The 12,762-nt window shown below is 41.3% G+C and overlaps 1 protein-coding gene across 4 annotated transcripts in view; it reads right to left on the bottom strand.

Moving 5' to 3' along the window:
• Positions 1–275: 275 nt before the first annotated feature.
• The window catches only part of ttyh3a (tweety family member 3a), a 25,556-nt gene continuing 13,069 nt past the window's right edge, over positions 276–12,762 (bottom strand). For 3 of the 4 annotated variants that reach the window (XM_071471023.1, XM_071471022.1, XM_071471016.1), the window contains exons 9-15: positions 10,398–10,453; positions 9,609–9,701; positions 8,665–8,757; positions 7,763–7,899; positions 6,196–6,369; positions 5,667–5,742; positions 2,500–4,081 (exon numbers count right to left, since the gene is read on the bottom strand). In XM_071471023.1, the coding sequence (XP_071327124.1) occupies positions 4,001–4,081; positions 5,667–5,742; positions 6,196–6,369; positions 7,763–7,899; positions 8,665–8,757; positions 9,609–9,701; positions 10,398–10,453 (710 nt within the window). In that variant the 3' untranslated portion in view covers positions 2,500–4,000. The other variant, XM_071471024.1, reaches the window with a different exon arrangement.

Genomic DNA, 12,762 nt, shown 5'->3' with positions numbered 1-12,762 from the left:
TGCTTCTCTCATAAAGAGCTGCTTTCAGAATAAAAGTGGTGTTAAAAAAAAGAAAAAGCTACATGTATATCTGCTGTAAATGAGGCTGACAACAGTGAAGTTTTGCTGCTACCTAGTGTCTGTTCCTGGTCAGGATGTGAGGACGCGTCAGCTTCTTCATAAACACACAGAAATCCAATGAGCAGGTGCACTACAGTTAAGGTTTGTTTAATCAAAACACAGCATTCAAGCTCCATGTAGCCACAGGTTTTACATGTACACATTTTAGAGATTGCAAAAATGATGTACAAAAAAAAAAAAAAAAAAAAAAAAAAAGAAGATTTAATCTACAGTGATTTTTTCCAGAAACAATCTCAATGAAAAATTAAAATCTATATACCATATTCACATTAATGAAGAAACACCTTGTGCTAGATTCTAAAATGAAATAAAAAAAAAAAAAAATCTACGTGCAAATCAAATAAAAAGAAATATTTAAAAATGTGAAATAAGTTTTTTAAGAAATTAAAAAGGAAACATCAATTTCAGTTTTTTTTTCCTTTTTCTTCATTTTGTAAATGTTTACAATCTGTACAACAGCTCTGCATAACAAACAACAAAGAGAATATGACCACTACAAAAAAAACAGAAAGAAGACTGCATCAGTGTAATAACGTCTTACAGAGCATAAATGTTTGGAAAAAAGTCAGGCTCGTTTTCTCGTCTGATCGCAAAGACAACCAGGAGCTGTTAACTTTACAGACAGGCTGAAAAGTAAAGACATTTAAAAAGATATTCAAATAGGAAAAGAGTTGCGCTTAACTTGTTGGCACAGTCTAAAAAATTAAAAAAAAAAAAAAAAAAACACCTCTTGTACTGGGTCACAAAGCACATCTAAGAGAAGCAAGCAGCAGAAGTACAAACATCTCATTCCACATTTGAAGGATGGTCATGCTTCAACAGGAACAACTTCCAGTTTATACAGAGAGCAGTTATCACAATCCCTTCACAGCATCCACTCACCCCTTTCTACCATTGTTATAAATGCTAAAACACATTTGTGAGACACTGCATTGCCAATGCATAATGTTTCTCTGGGGAATTCTCTGAGAAACAGCGATATGCATGTTTTCCACATGAACGTGCATTAAAACTCCTGCTGGGATAATCAATGAGTGGCATTTCTAACTCTAAACTGCTGCATTTGGTTGAGGAAATCGTTGCCCGACAGACTCAAGTGTGTATAATTCCCAGTTCTATTAAGGGAGGCGAAGCTTTACTTAGCAGAAACATGAAGAGAATTATAAGCAGTCTGGTGAATTGCGGGCACTGAAAATTATCTCAAAAAGTCTGGAGTAATGTTGCAGGAGACATCACACACTGCTCTGTATCCCAGTGCTTCACCATCGTCTTCAAAGGACTTAAAAAAAAAAATAAAAAAAAGTTTCTGCTTCCAGTAGTATAAAAACTTCTCTTCTTTTTTTGGATGAACGTCATCATCCCAGCTCATCTTTGTCCTTATCAAATCCTCTGAGAGCATCAAGTTCACAGCTTCACAAGTTACAGTCACTGCTGTGGAAAAGTGAGATAAATGTATTTTTAAAAAATGCCACAGGAAATAAGAATGTCCCGAGAAGACAAAAAAGTTTCAAGACCTGTACGACGTGCAACGCTGCAGGAAAACTGGTCCCAGACGTCAGATTTATGACGAAATGCAAGAAAACAAGCCAATGTGCACATGTGATGTAAAGTATGTCAACATTAAAAGGAAAACCATGCAAATATCAGATTTGCATTTTAAGTTCCACAATCGGAAAGAAAACCTGAGCAACTGAGATGCTGCGCTGTGAAATGTATCTTTACCACGATGGTTTGATGTATGAAGAGTGTGTGATGTGAGAAACTATATCTACTCCTTTGTTGAGTCCTCCTGTATTTACGTGTAATGCAATGAGAAACGTTGCGGTACAGTACTTTACGAAACAAAACGACAACCAGTAGTAATCAGTGTTAATCTGTGAGCACTTCCAGAGTCCTCAACACTGCAATGCCTTATTATATGTGACAGTGTACACGTCACGGTGCGTTCATGTGTAAAGAAAAAAAAAAATGAAATTGGAGTGTAAGAGTCAGTCCAGGCTCCATCTCATCACTGTGCAGATACTCTCTAAGCACCAGCCAAGGATTGTGGAAGGTGGAGGAAAGGTATCTGCATGAGATTTATGAGAGGAGATGTAATGGATGTCCTCGGGTTTGCTTCAACCAACCAGCAAAACCATGTTTGGTTTTCCCATTTTAAGTCAAGTCAGAGAGTTGATGGTGGAGGGGGGAGCAGGAGGTGGAGCGACTGAGTGGAAATCCACCTATGAGGAATGACTACAGGAGTGATTGAATGTGGCTTTAGAGACGTCAGTGCTGCAGACAGGACGAGTCCACTGTGGTCTAGTGCGCTGGAGGGTTGTTGGGGTCTGGTCGGCTGTTAGCCAGGTACTTTGCCCGCATGCTGGAGGTGTACTGTGGAAGAGAAACAGAAAGTGACATGCAGAAGAAAATGTAAACCATGATTGCACTCTTTATATAAAGGTGAGTGACAAATAGCACATAAAGGTCAAAATCACTCAACATACAACATAAATTCCATGTAGGATTTGAACTGAAAGATACAGGTTTTACAGCTTTTAAAAAATGTATCGGTTGGAAAAGCAAACAGATTCAAAGGCTCGGTGCTTCGTTGAGTGAGAAGAAAAACTTTTGGTAAATAAAACATCAAAAGCTGCAGTGAAGGGACATACAAACACATGGACTGGACAACCACATTAAAGCATTACAGAACAGGATTTATTCAACAGATCAGAGAAAATCCTGCACAGATTACCTTTCAAACTAGAAACTCCACTGCACTGGAAACTAAAGGGAACTTAAATGATTCAAACATGGAGAGAACATCACGTTAACAGCTACAGAGGACAAGGACATCAGAGCACAAGGAGCTGGATAAATGTACACCAATTCTAGTTCTAGTAAATTATTTCAAGTTTTGCCGTTAACCTTCGTGCAGGGCCGGGCATTCATGTACATATAGGATGCACCCATGCATGTGTTTTTTTTTTGTTTTTGTTTTTTTCGAATACAGGCGGCACAAGGACAAAAAGGCTGCATCTCAAACTCATATGGAAACGTTATGTTGACTTTTCAACTGTAATCTATGTGTTTTGCTTCTTCTCGTGTCGCGATCACCCTTCAGAGCCATTTGGACAGCCAGAGAATATGGGCTCAACTTAACCACATGACTTACCTTAGGTATTAAAGAAATTAAAGATCTTTCCCTTCAGTCTTTCCCTCTGCTCCCTCCGCACCTCACAGTTTGAAAACTATGTGCATAGAATATTAGGTGTAAATTTACTTTGAGATAATGTTTTATAGTTATCCCACCAAATACAGTGGCAGTTTAGAAACTATTAGAAAATAAAGACTCCAGGTAAGATTAATCAAGACGACTTACTACCGATTCTTTCTATTAAAGTGCCGACATGAGAACTAATAAACTTTGTGAAAGGAGTAGTACCTTCTCTATATTATTACTATTTTAAAATGCATGCGTTTCATATTTTACTCTTAAGACTTCACAGTCAAACCCAAGAAACAAGACAAAGCAGTTCCACATGATCAGTTAAACGGTTAAACAGCTTCAAAAGTTTACAATGACTCATCACTGACTCAGATCACAGCGAGCCTCAGGGCAGTGTTACAGCCTCACATGTTCCTCCCAATGCATCTGTGGTGCAGGGGGTGTAAGGGATCATGCAGCCCGGGGCCACAGGAAACAAACATCAGGTGAGACACCAGGTGGGACAAGAGTCAGGACAGAAGGGGTGTGGGGGGGTAGGGGGTCCAGCAACCCTGGTGGGACCTGCATAGAGGGTGAGTACAGCTGGGAGTTTGGGAGGTGGTACAGAGGAGGAACAGGCCAGCAGGTGGAGGAGGCGGGCATGTTTTGTACCTGTTAGCATAGCAGATGAGGTTACCAAAACGATCTTGAACTCTCCGAAGGCTTTAACTGCCAGCAGTGACCGCTGTTACTGTCCGCGGCAGTCAAATACAACTGTATGGATTCGCAGAAAAACGACAAAAAACGACAAGAAGAGAGTATAGAGAAGTAACACAAAGCAGCGTCTAGGTCCAAGCAGACACACAGACACCAGGGAGGGCGGGATGACTGGTAGAGGTTCAGGCCAGGTGGTGGGGGGCAGGAGGGTATAACTGAGGAGGACTCTTAATACACACTCTAACATTATTTCAACATCTGCAAACTGTGTCAACTTGTCAAAAAAGTTCTTGCACATCATAAAGTCTCAGTGACAGGTGCAGAGGATCACAAACTCTGGACTTGGGAAGAAAACAAAGAATCCTGCACACTGTCCATCACTTCTACTCACTTTCTTGTCAACATTTCACTCCTCAGACCCTCATAAGACAAAGGTCATACAGACAAACATCAGCTGGGAAGTCAGAGGACCAATCAGTTTGTCTGTACAAACTTTGCCTGATGAAGGTTTGACAGCCAAAACGTCATCAGTAGAATGAGTATGACTGATGCACAATGTGCAGATTGTGTCAAGTAAAAAGACAGAAAGCACTGTCATAAGATATTTATTATTTCATACAGCAGTTTAACACTTTACTGTTCCTTGTAGGGAAATTCATTTATGTTTTACCTCCCTGTTCTATAAAAATGCACAGTGTCAGCTGTCAGCCGTGGGAGAGATAAGGTCAGACTGTGTTAATCAGAGCTCTGTATGAAGGATCTCTCTATGTAGTGGTTACCTACATGTCCAATTATAAAACAAGTGCTCTGTCTCAGTTTCATAGTGGCAAATACTATTATGTGTCTGTGGCTAGTTAAGTTAACATGCATGATTTTCTTATGGAGGTACACTGATACACAGTAAAGACCAGGGTTCTACGTTGTTACACAGAGTGTGTCCATCATCTGAACTTTCCCAGGGAACCAAGAACCTTCAGAGGAACTTAGGAACTAAACCTGTGTTTCAACAGGGAGAACCAGAATTTAGTTCCTCCATGATTGTTCCAAGTGAAAAAACAGTCCCTGCTCTGGGAGTCGTACCTTCTAGCAGTTCTAATGGAGCTACAAGGGCTGATCCGTCACTGATTGGTCAAACACAGACACGGCGGCTGCTTCAGGTTGTATACTGATGTTTACTGATGTCAAAACAAACTAGGCATTGTTGTTGAATTCTGGACTCATTTCAGCAGCAATGAGGAAACAAAGTCATAGTTGATGATAGTTTGATGGTTAAGTTCTAAAACAGAAATGACTCAACCAAGAAACAACCATCAAAAATTCAGCGAATTGTCTACTGTAGAGACAGATGCTCTGAGATTTTAGCCTCCTTTTGATTCTGTCATTAAACTAAGACACAGATTAACTGGATGACACTGCCGTTTAATTTGCCAAATCTTTTGTTATTTGGATGTAGTGAAAATGCAAAAAGGAAAGTGCAAAGCTTCTAGTTTAGTTCCTGTGTTTTGTTCCTCTGGTTCCATAGTTCCTGGAATATTTTGTTAATAGAAAAAACGCAGACAGTCAGTCCTGCACAAAAAGGCTGCCAAATGACCCCGAGGTGCTCCTACAGTGCTCATATTTTTACAGGGAATGCGACACTTACCGAGGGGGGAGGAGACTCTCGTCCGATCAGAGGGGTGTTTTCACAGCGAGAGTTCTGGAAGTTGGCGTTCTGAGCCCTGTGGAGTTAAACGCAGTGAGATCAAATACAACAAGCACACAAGTACAGTGTAAATCCCTACACACTGCTTTCCAGATATGAAACAGTATACCGTATACACGAAACTCTCCAAGTCAGTTTTCAGCATACCAGTACAGAGCCAGAAACTGGGGGACCCCCCCCTCTCCTTCACTCTCCCTAACACTGGCCTTCACTCATGAGGCAGAGAGCTTTGGGTTTCACAGGAATCACAACTGGAGAGCAACAGCTGCATCTGCTGGCCACGACTTTCTATGAGAGAACTAAGCTTCTCTCTGGGGACATATAATCTGACTCCTTAGTACATGTAAGCATCTAATATCAGCCTCTCTACGCAGAACACAGCCTGTGCTGTGAAAATAAATCAACTGCCACTTCTGCCTTTCACTTAGTGCTGCTTTCTACTCAAATTCACAGTAGTTTGATGACTTACATGTACTCGGTGACAGGTGCGTTGCTGACGGTGTGGGCGGCAGCAGGGATGGAGGTCTCGCTGCCGTAGCTGCTCCCACAGCTGTACAGGCTGGGCATGTGCACCCGGTACAGGTTATCGTTGTTTTGCCTTCCTCCATGGCTCAGAGACTCATCCTCACTGTCCTCCTCGCTCCTACAGTACATAACACAACACTGTAACACAACCACCACCAGAGGGAGCCCCTGTCCTAACTGACGGATGATAATAACAAAGGAGCATAAAAATGCCACGTGGTCACGTTTTGTGTTTATTCTTAGTCACGTTTTGATTCAGTTTCATCTCTGCCTGAGGGAGAGAAAATAAGACGAATGCTCTGCTGGAGCAAGGAAGAGCCAGTTTTCCACTGACCTTAATGGGACTGAACAAAGACTGTAAAAATAGACCCATGTAATTGGTTCCATTTCTACAAGAAAATTAAAAGTTCTAGTATTGCATCAGCACAATAAATGCATCTGCTTCCTGTAAAATAAAGTCAGTAGGTTTCTTTAGCAGAAATAATGTGATTCCACTTGCTTCTTTACAGTCAATGAGGCTCAACAATGTATGTCTGATAACAATAATGGACAGAACATAATGGACAGAACATTGATGAAGCCTGTCTCCCTCTAGTGTTCATGGCAGGCACAGTCCATTTCCTGCATATCTTATCCATGAGATCATAGAATTACATTCAGTGCAGCTTACAACACATTTTCAATTAAATATGCACATCAGAAAAAAGTTACAAACTCATGATTTAATTACTAATACTAATAAAACTATAGAAAATCCTAATGTTCAACATAAAACATAAATAACTTACCATTTCAGGCTGAAATGGGGTAAAAGGAATTAGCTTGAATGTGTCATGACAACAGAACAGGCTTAGCAGCAACCACTGAGAAACACAGACTGGTAGTGTGTAAGCCTTTGCTTTATAACAGGAAGCTCCAGCTGAGATCAAACTGATCAACATGCCCCCCCAACGGCAAGGAGGGATCAGTTAATTATGTGGTGCAGCTGAGCTGACGGCTGTGCCTGGGAAACCACTTTCCTCATAGCAATCCTGTAAACCTTATCTAGTGCTGATAGGACGAAGAAAATCATTCTGATCTCATCCCTCTGCTGCTGCAAACGACACCAGCTCAGGCAGTAGTTGTGATAGATTTAGGCCAACCCGGCACAATTAGTGGGGATAACAGGAAATAATCTATTTGGGGAAGCAGCTGGAACCTTCTGGACTTGTCCCAGTGGTCTTTGAACAGCAAACAAAAACAAGTCTTAAACAAAAATATTCATGTTTCCCTATCTGTGTGGCTTTTTTATCTGCATTACTTTGTCTGCTTCATTCCCATGCCGTGTAAAAACAAAGGGGTTGAATAAATGCTCTAAAATCATAATTAATTGATAGGCTTATCCTCTTGAATTATTTCTCACTGTATACACAGTCCCGTACACAAAGTCATCTTAAAAGCTTTTATGCAGGTTCCTATGTGGTTGTGATTTGAAGGGGGGTTATACTGTAGGACAGCAGTGGATGTCTTACCTCTTGCCCCGCCAGGTGTGAGGCACGCTGCAGACAATTGAGCTGAACATAAGAGCAGTGACAAAGGAGAAGAGCACAAGGTAGATGAGGCCTTCCAGTCCATCGTAGCACAGACCTGTCATGGCCTGGACGTAGTCCTGCAACAAGAGGAGGCACAGATTTTACTGTGGCATGTATAAACAGATCAGTGTCTACATTCAAACATGTAAAGAATTCTGACAAATATAACAAGGAAAGGGCAAAATAAAAATGCAGAAGTAATAAAAAGCTGGAGTTGCTGTTTCTAAATTTCGCCAAGTGGATTCAAGGGTCATTAAAATGCATCTGCTGTGAATTCCCATTTAAACTAGGTCAAACCAATGAGCTCACATTTGGCAAACTACAAGGAAGACAGTGCAGTTTTACCCAGGTTTGGAGAGAAGCACTACGCTCCACATTATCATGACTGAAAATCTTCATTCTGTATGCCCTACACAGCAGAAACACATTTCGTATTCTACTGAAGATACACAAATTTGTGAAATAATAAGCTTTGGCATGATAAAGGGGCAGTAGAGGGAGCAACAAGAAAGAGCTCCACTTGCACGTGTGCACTTGGAACCTAGAAACCACTGAGGGAAAATCCTCCAAAGCAGAGCAACAGCCAAGCACTCATCGTTCAGCCCAGCTTCATAAATGGTACACTGCCAGCATCAATTGGACAAGAACTTGCATACAGGAAGGCAAATGTTATCTGTGGTGACAGGTGTAGTCAGCTGCACAAGCACAAAAGAGGGGTTACTTTGTAATGCAACTAAGCTGCACTACATAGATGTCACAACAAATCAATCCCAAGGCCCTTTTTCATCAGACACGGTGGGACCCTACAGTCTTTTCCAGTAAGTCTTCTCCTCCCTGCTCACCATGTGCAGGCTGCGACAATCCACCAGTGCAGTGAGCTGATGTAGGCTGATCTCTGTGGTGTTCAGTATCCCCTGGATCTCCTCCAAACTTCCCTGGAAATGAATGAGGAAAAAACACTGCTGAAAAAGGCTTAACTTGAAATCCAGCTTTCACATACTTGGATGCCATGACCAAGCATAACGACAGTGGAAAACAAAATAATTGCAAATAAATACAATAAATACAAAATTGCAACTATAATTAAGGGGCAGTGTCCTGCTCATGCCTGTCAATGGTTTAAACAGTCATGAATAAGCAGAAAGGAAGCAGGTGAATCTTTTCTTTAAGTCATTCAATCACTTATTATCTATTCTACGCATATTTATCAAGGATGTGTCTCTCATCAATATGCAACAGGACACAGCAGCTCCAGCTGAAACAGCAGATTTTCATGTCCGATACATAAACCCCGGCTCCCGTCTTCCTCCTGTTCTCGTCACAGTTTCAGCAGAATATACGTCTGATTACCTGATAGAAACGTTTCCACAGCCTCAGCACATTTCTCTGTGTGGGTATGTGAAGTGAAATTTGCCCCTCTCTCTATTCCCAATGTCAGCTCTCATTTGTGCCTCTGTCAACACAGTGTAAGAACCAGCAGTGGACAATGCCACGGTGTTGTATTGACAAGGGCCAGTGAAAGCCTAATGCAGCTAAATGGACATAATGCACGTCCCAGGTGGGCTGTCAGCAGATCTTTATGTGGACAGGTGCGCTTCTCTTCTCTGCTGCTCAGTCGTTTGGTCCCATTCATTGGGATATTCTGTCACCACAAATGGTACAATAGTACAGGACAGGACAGCTTGTGGCCCGGGGAGGGGAGGGGGTAACAGACACCCTCTAGTGTGGCATTTCTAGTAAAGAGTGTATTGATTGGGGTGTGGGAGGGGGGGCTGGAAACATTTACCTTAGTTTGTTTGTACTCTCTGGCGGCAGAGCGGAGCAGTTCGGACACATCATCCTGCATCTCCACTAATGCTTTGTGGCTCCCGGAAAGCTTCTGAAATAAAGCATTAATACTGTAGCAGCACAGAACATCTCAACAGTTTTTTCATTTTTAATCATTACCAAGGACACTGAGCTGATGTCTCCCTTTGTAGTCAATTAGACATCTGGTGAAAGCATTGCTGACGGTTTATAGATGTGTGTTGAAAGACTTTATATATAGCTTCTTTTTCTATACAGTTGTACTAACAATAGAGGCCTGGACTTCAGCAGCACTCAAAACTTTTGATTTATTCATACGGCTGGAAAGATAAAATGTAGGTAGTCCATTAGAGCAAACTATGGATTTCCCAGTAAAAGTGACATTCCACTTTCATACAAGATCACACACATACTTTGAAGCAGGCGTGTGCTATCTGCACAGAGACACACAGGAAAAGCTGCTCTGCATCACTTTTCCTGCTGGCAGAATGAGGAGTATTGTACTATTGCATGGGAAAAAGACCTTTGAGGCGATGGGAGTGACTCATTGTGCCCACTTGAATTCTTACCAGTAACAAGGTCATACATCACGCAGTGAATATGTCTATAATATTGTGTCTGCTCAGATTTGAGTATTTGAAGTATTGTATTGATGTGCAAGCTATTGGCCAGACACAATTAAAAAAAACTTTAAAAGAGAAAATTGGTTTGATTTAACATGTTGAAAACTAAAACAAGCAGAAAAAAATTGGTAATATATGCAACAAACCTGCTGGAACGGGTTGGTTTGTTCCAAACTGCAACTAAGGTAGTACCGCAGGATTTCTGTGAGGAAATGGACAGGAGGAACAGGACAGATAATGTTAGCAAAGCCACATAAACTCACATGTAAGGATGAAACTAAAAATCATTTTCATTACCAAATAATCTGCTCAGTATTTTCTCAATTAATTGTTTCGTTTTGTCTTTTCCCCATGACAATTTCTTAGAGCCCAGCATCTTCAAATTACTTGTTTAGTCCGAACAATTGTCCAAACCACAAAATATTATGTATGACAAAGAATAGCAGCAAATCCTTAAATGATTCAAACAATGAATTCATGTAAAGCATCAAATCTGTTGATAAATTTTCCGTTGAGTGACTAAGTGATTAATGAGCTAATTGTTTCAGCTCTATACCCATTAAAAAGGGCACACCCATACAGCAGCAAAGCTCAGGAAATGTAAAGCTTGTGTTGTTTGTGAAGTCTGAACTACATGATTGTTGTATTTGAAGCTGATCTGGTGCCGTCTGAAATTCACATGTTTGACTTGACTGCTGCGAAAAGCTGAGGAGGGGGACCGGTCAGGGCTTATCCCACAGTGTTTATGGACCAGAATAAGCACGTTGCACCAGTGGAGCAATCAAAGGCTTTTATTTAATTATTCATGGTCCATTCAATTATATTTGGTCGGACCTGCTCAATGTTCTATCAACTGTGACCACAGCACTGATGTGCCATGACCTCCTGAGGGAAATATCTGGCTCTTTAGCTGCTAAATGCTCCACTATGTTCACCAGCTAGTTGCTACCTGTGTCTGTCTGCTGTTTGGTGCTGAGGAGGTAGTGTACAGAGGTTTGTTAAACAGCTGCCTGCTGAGCTTGAAATCAACATCATCACTACATGAGCAGTAATAGGGGAACCAAAACAACTAGCCAGAGCACTAAACAATGAGCTGAAACTCACAATGAGGCTCTGTAAAACCGATGGGAGTTGTAGATTCAGGTGATGATTCTCTGTACATCGATTATGGCCGCTTTAAGAAAACAGTTAAGTCTATTAATTCTGGTATCTCTTATTTAACACTACACTGTTTACTGTTCCAGCTTCTACTCTTTTGTTAATTCTGCAGAGAAAATTTTTAAAGTTTATTTTCTACATTTGTCTTGTCCTGTTCCCTGTTGCCCTGTTACAGCGTGAATGCTGCTGTAAGCGTGTACCTGCTGAGCTAATCCTGAGCTCTGAGGTGAAATGTTCCAAAAGACTAAAGTTCAAATGTGCCGTAATAGTATGAATGAATTAATGTGTTTTTCCCTTGATGCAGCAAAACCTCAGCAACAACAAAACACTCAGCCAGTGAGAGGCTTAGGTACAACCCTCCTTACTGCACAGAGCCTCCTGCAAAACACCACGAAGAGCAGTTACATCATCTCTGGAGGTATTGTTAAATTACAACCTGACAAAACTTGTATGCTCCTCACAAGTACACCATAAACCAAAGACAGGTTTTGGACTTTCACATTCTATTGCTACCCACTTCAATTATTTCTTCGAAAACGTGGCAGTGAGTAGGAGTCTATGAGACATGAGCATGGGACTAAAAAGTGACAGCAATATCCACAAATTGAAGCTGTGAGAACACCACCACCGACCTAACACATGGTGCAAGTGACGTCCACACACACTGCTGTGTCAGGAGCTACTTTCCCACACAGCTGAGCATGGGAGAAGAATTTCCGGTGCAAAAAAAAAAAGTACATATGAAGCAAGCTTCTGTCGATGCAGCTCGCATACAGACACCCACACATGCAAATATCAGGAAGAGCAGATTTCCTGGAGTCTGACTTTTGGTAATGGACGGAAAAAGTGATGCCTCATCAGAGGGCTGGGGTTAGTCTTTGTGCTACTTGTTGTCAGCTCTAGTTCTTCTTTTGCCTCTGTTCCCTGCAGCAGAAAAGTCTCAGTGATGAAACCTCAGAATAAAACTTCAGCTACAATGCAGTGGACAAGACAGGGGCATTGTTCTGTTTTACGATCAGATTGATTATCAGTGAGCCATGGCTTCGGTCACATGGGAGCCTGCTTATTGGACAGAGATTTGGCAGCGCATTATCCCAGCAGGTTAAAATTTTTGGCAGGGTTAGGGAGTCAAAACAAATCTGGTTCCGGTCCCTGGAGCTTTACATAAAATGCTCTCTGAATATTTTGTTATCATAGGTTTTCCAAGCATGAGGAACTGCTGGCTGCCATATTATCAACCAAACTGAACAAGCAAAGGTTCTAGAGAGAGACTGGCCTCAGACTGAATAAATGCTTAAAAGTTATTCAGACTTGCATATTTTGATTTCAGGTCCTTGTCTTAAAAACATTCTG

The sequence above is a fragment of the Trachinotus anak genome, unplaced genomic scaffold (genome assembly GCF_046630095.1).
Source record: "Trachinotus anak isolate AG129_WGS33_773 ecotype Australia unplaced genomic scaffold, CSIRO_AGI_Tana_v1 ptg000003l, whole genome shotgun sequence".
Taxonomy (NCBI): domain Eukaryota; kingdom Metazoa; phylum Chordata; class Actinopteri; order Carangiformes; family Carangidae; genus Trachinotus; species Trachinotus anak.
The sequence above is the reverse complement of the archived record's forward strand: the minus strand, read 5'-3'. Positions and strand labels throughout refer to the sequence as shown.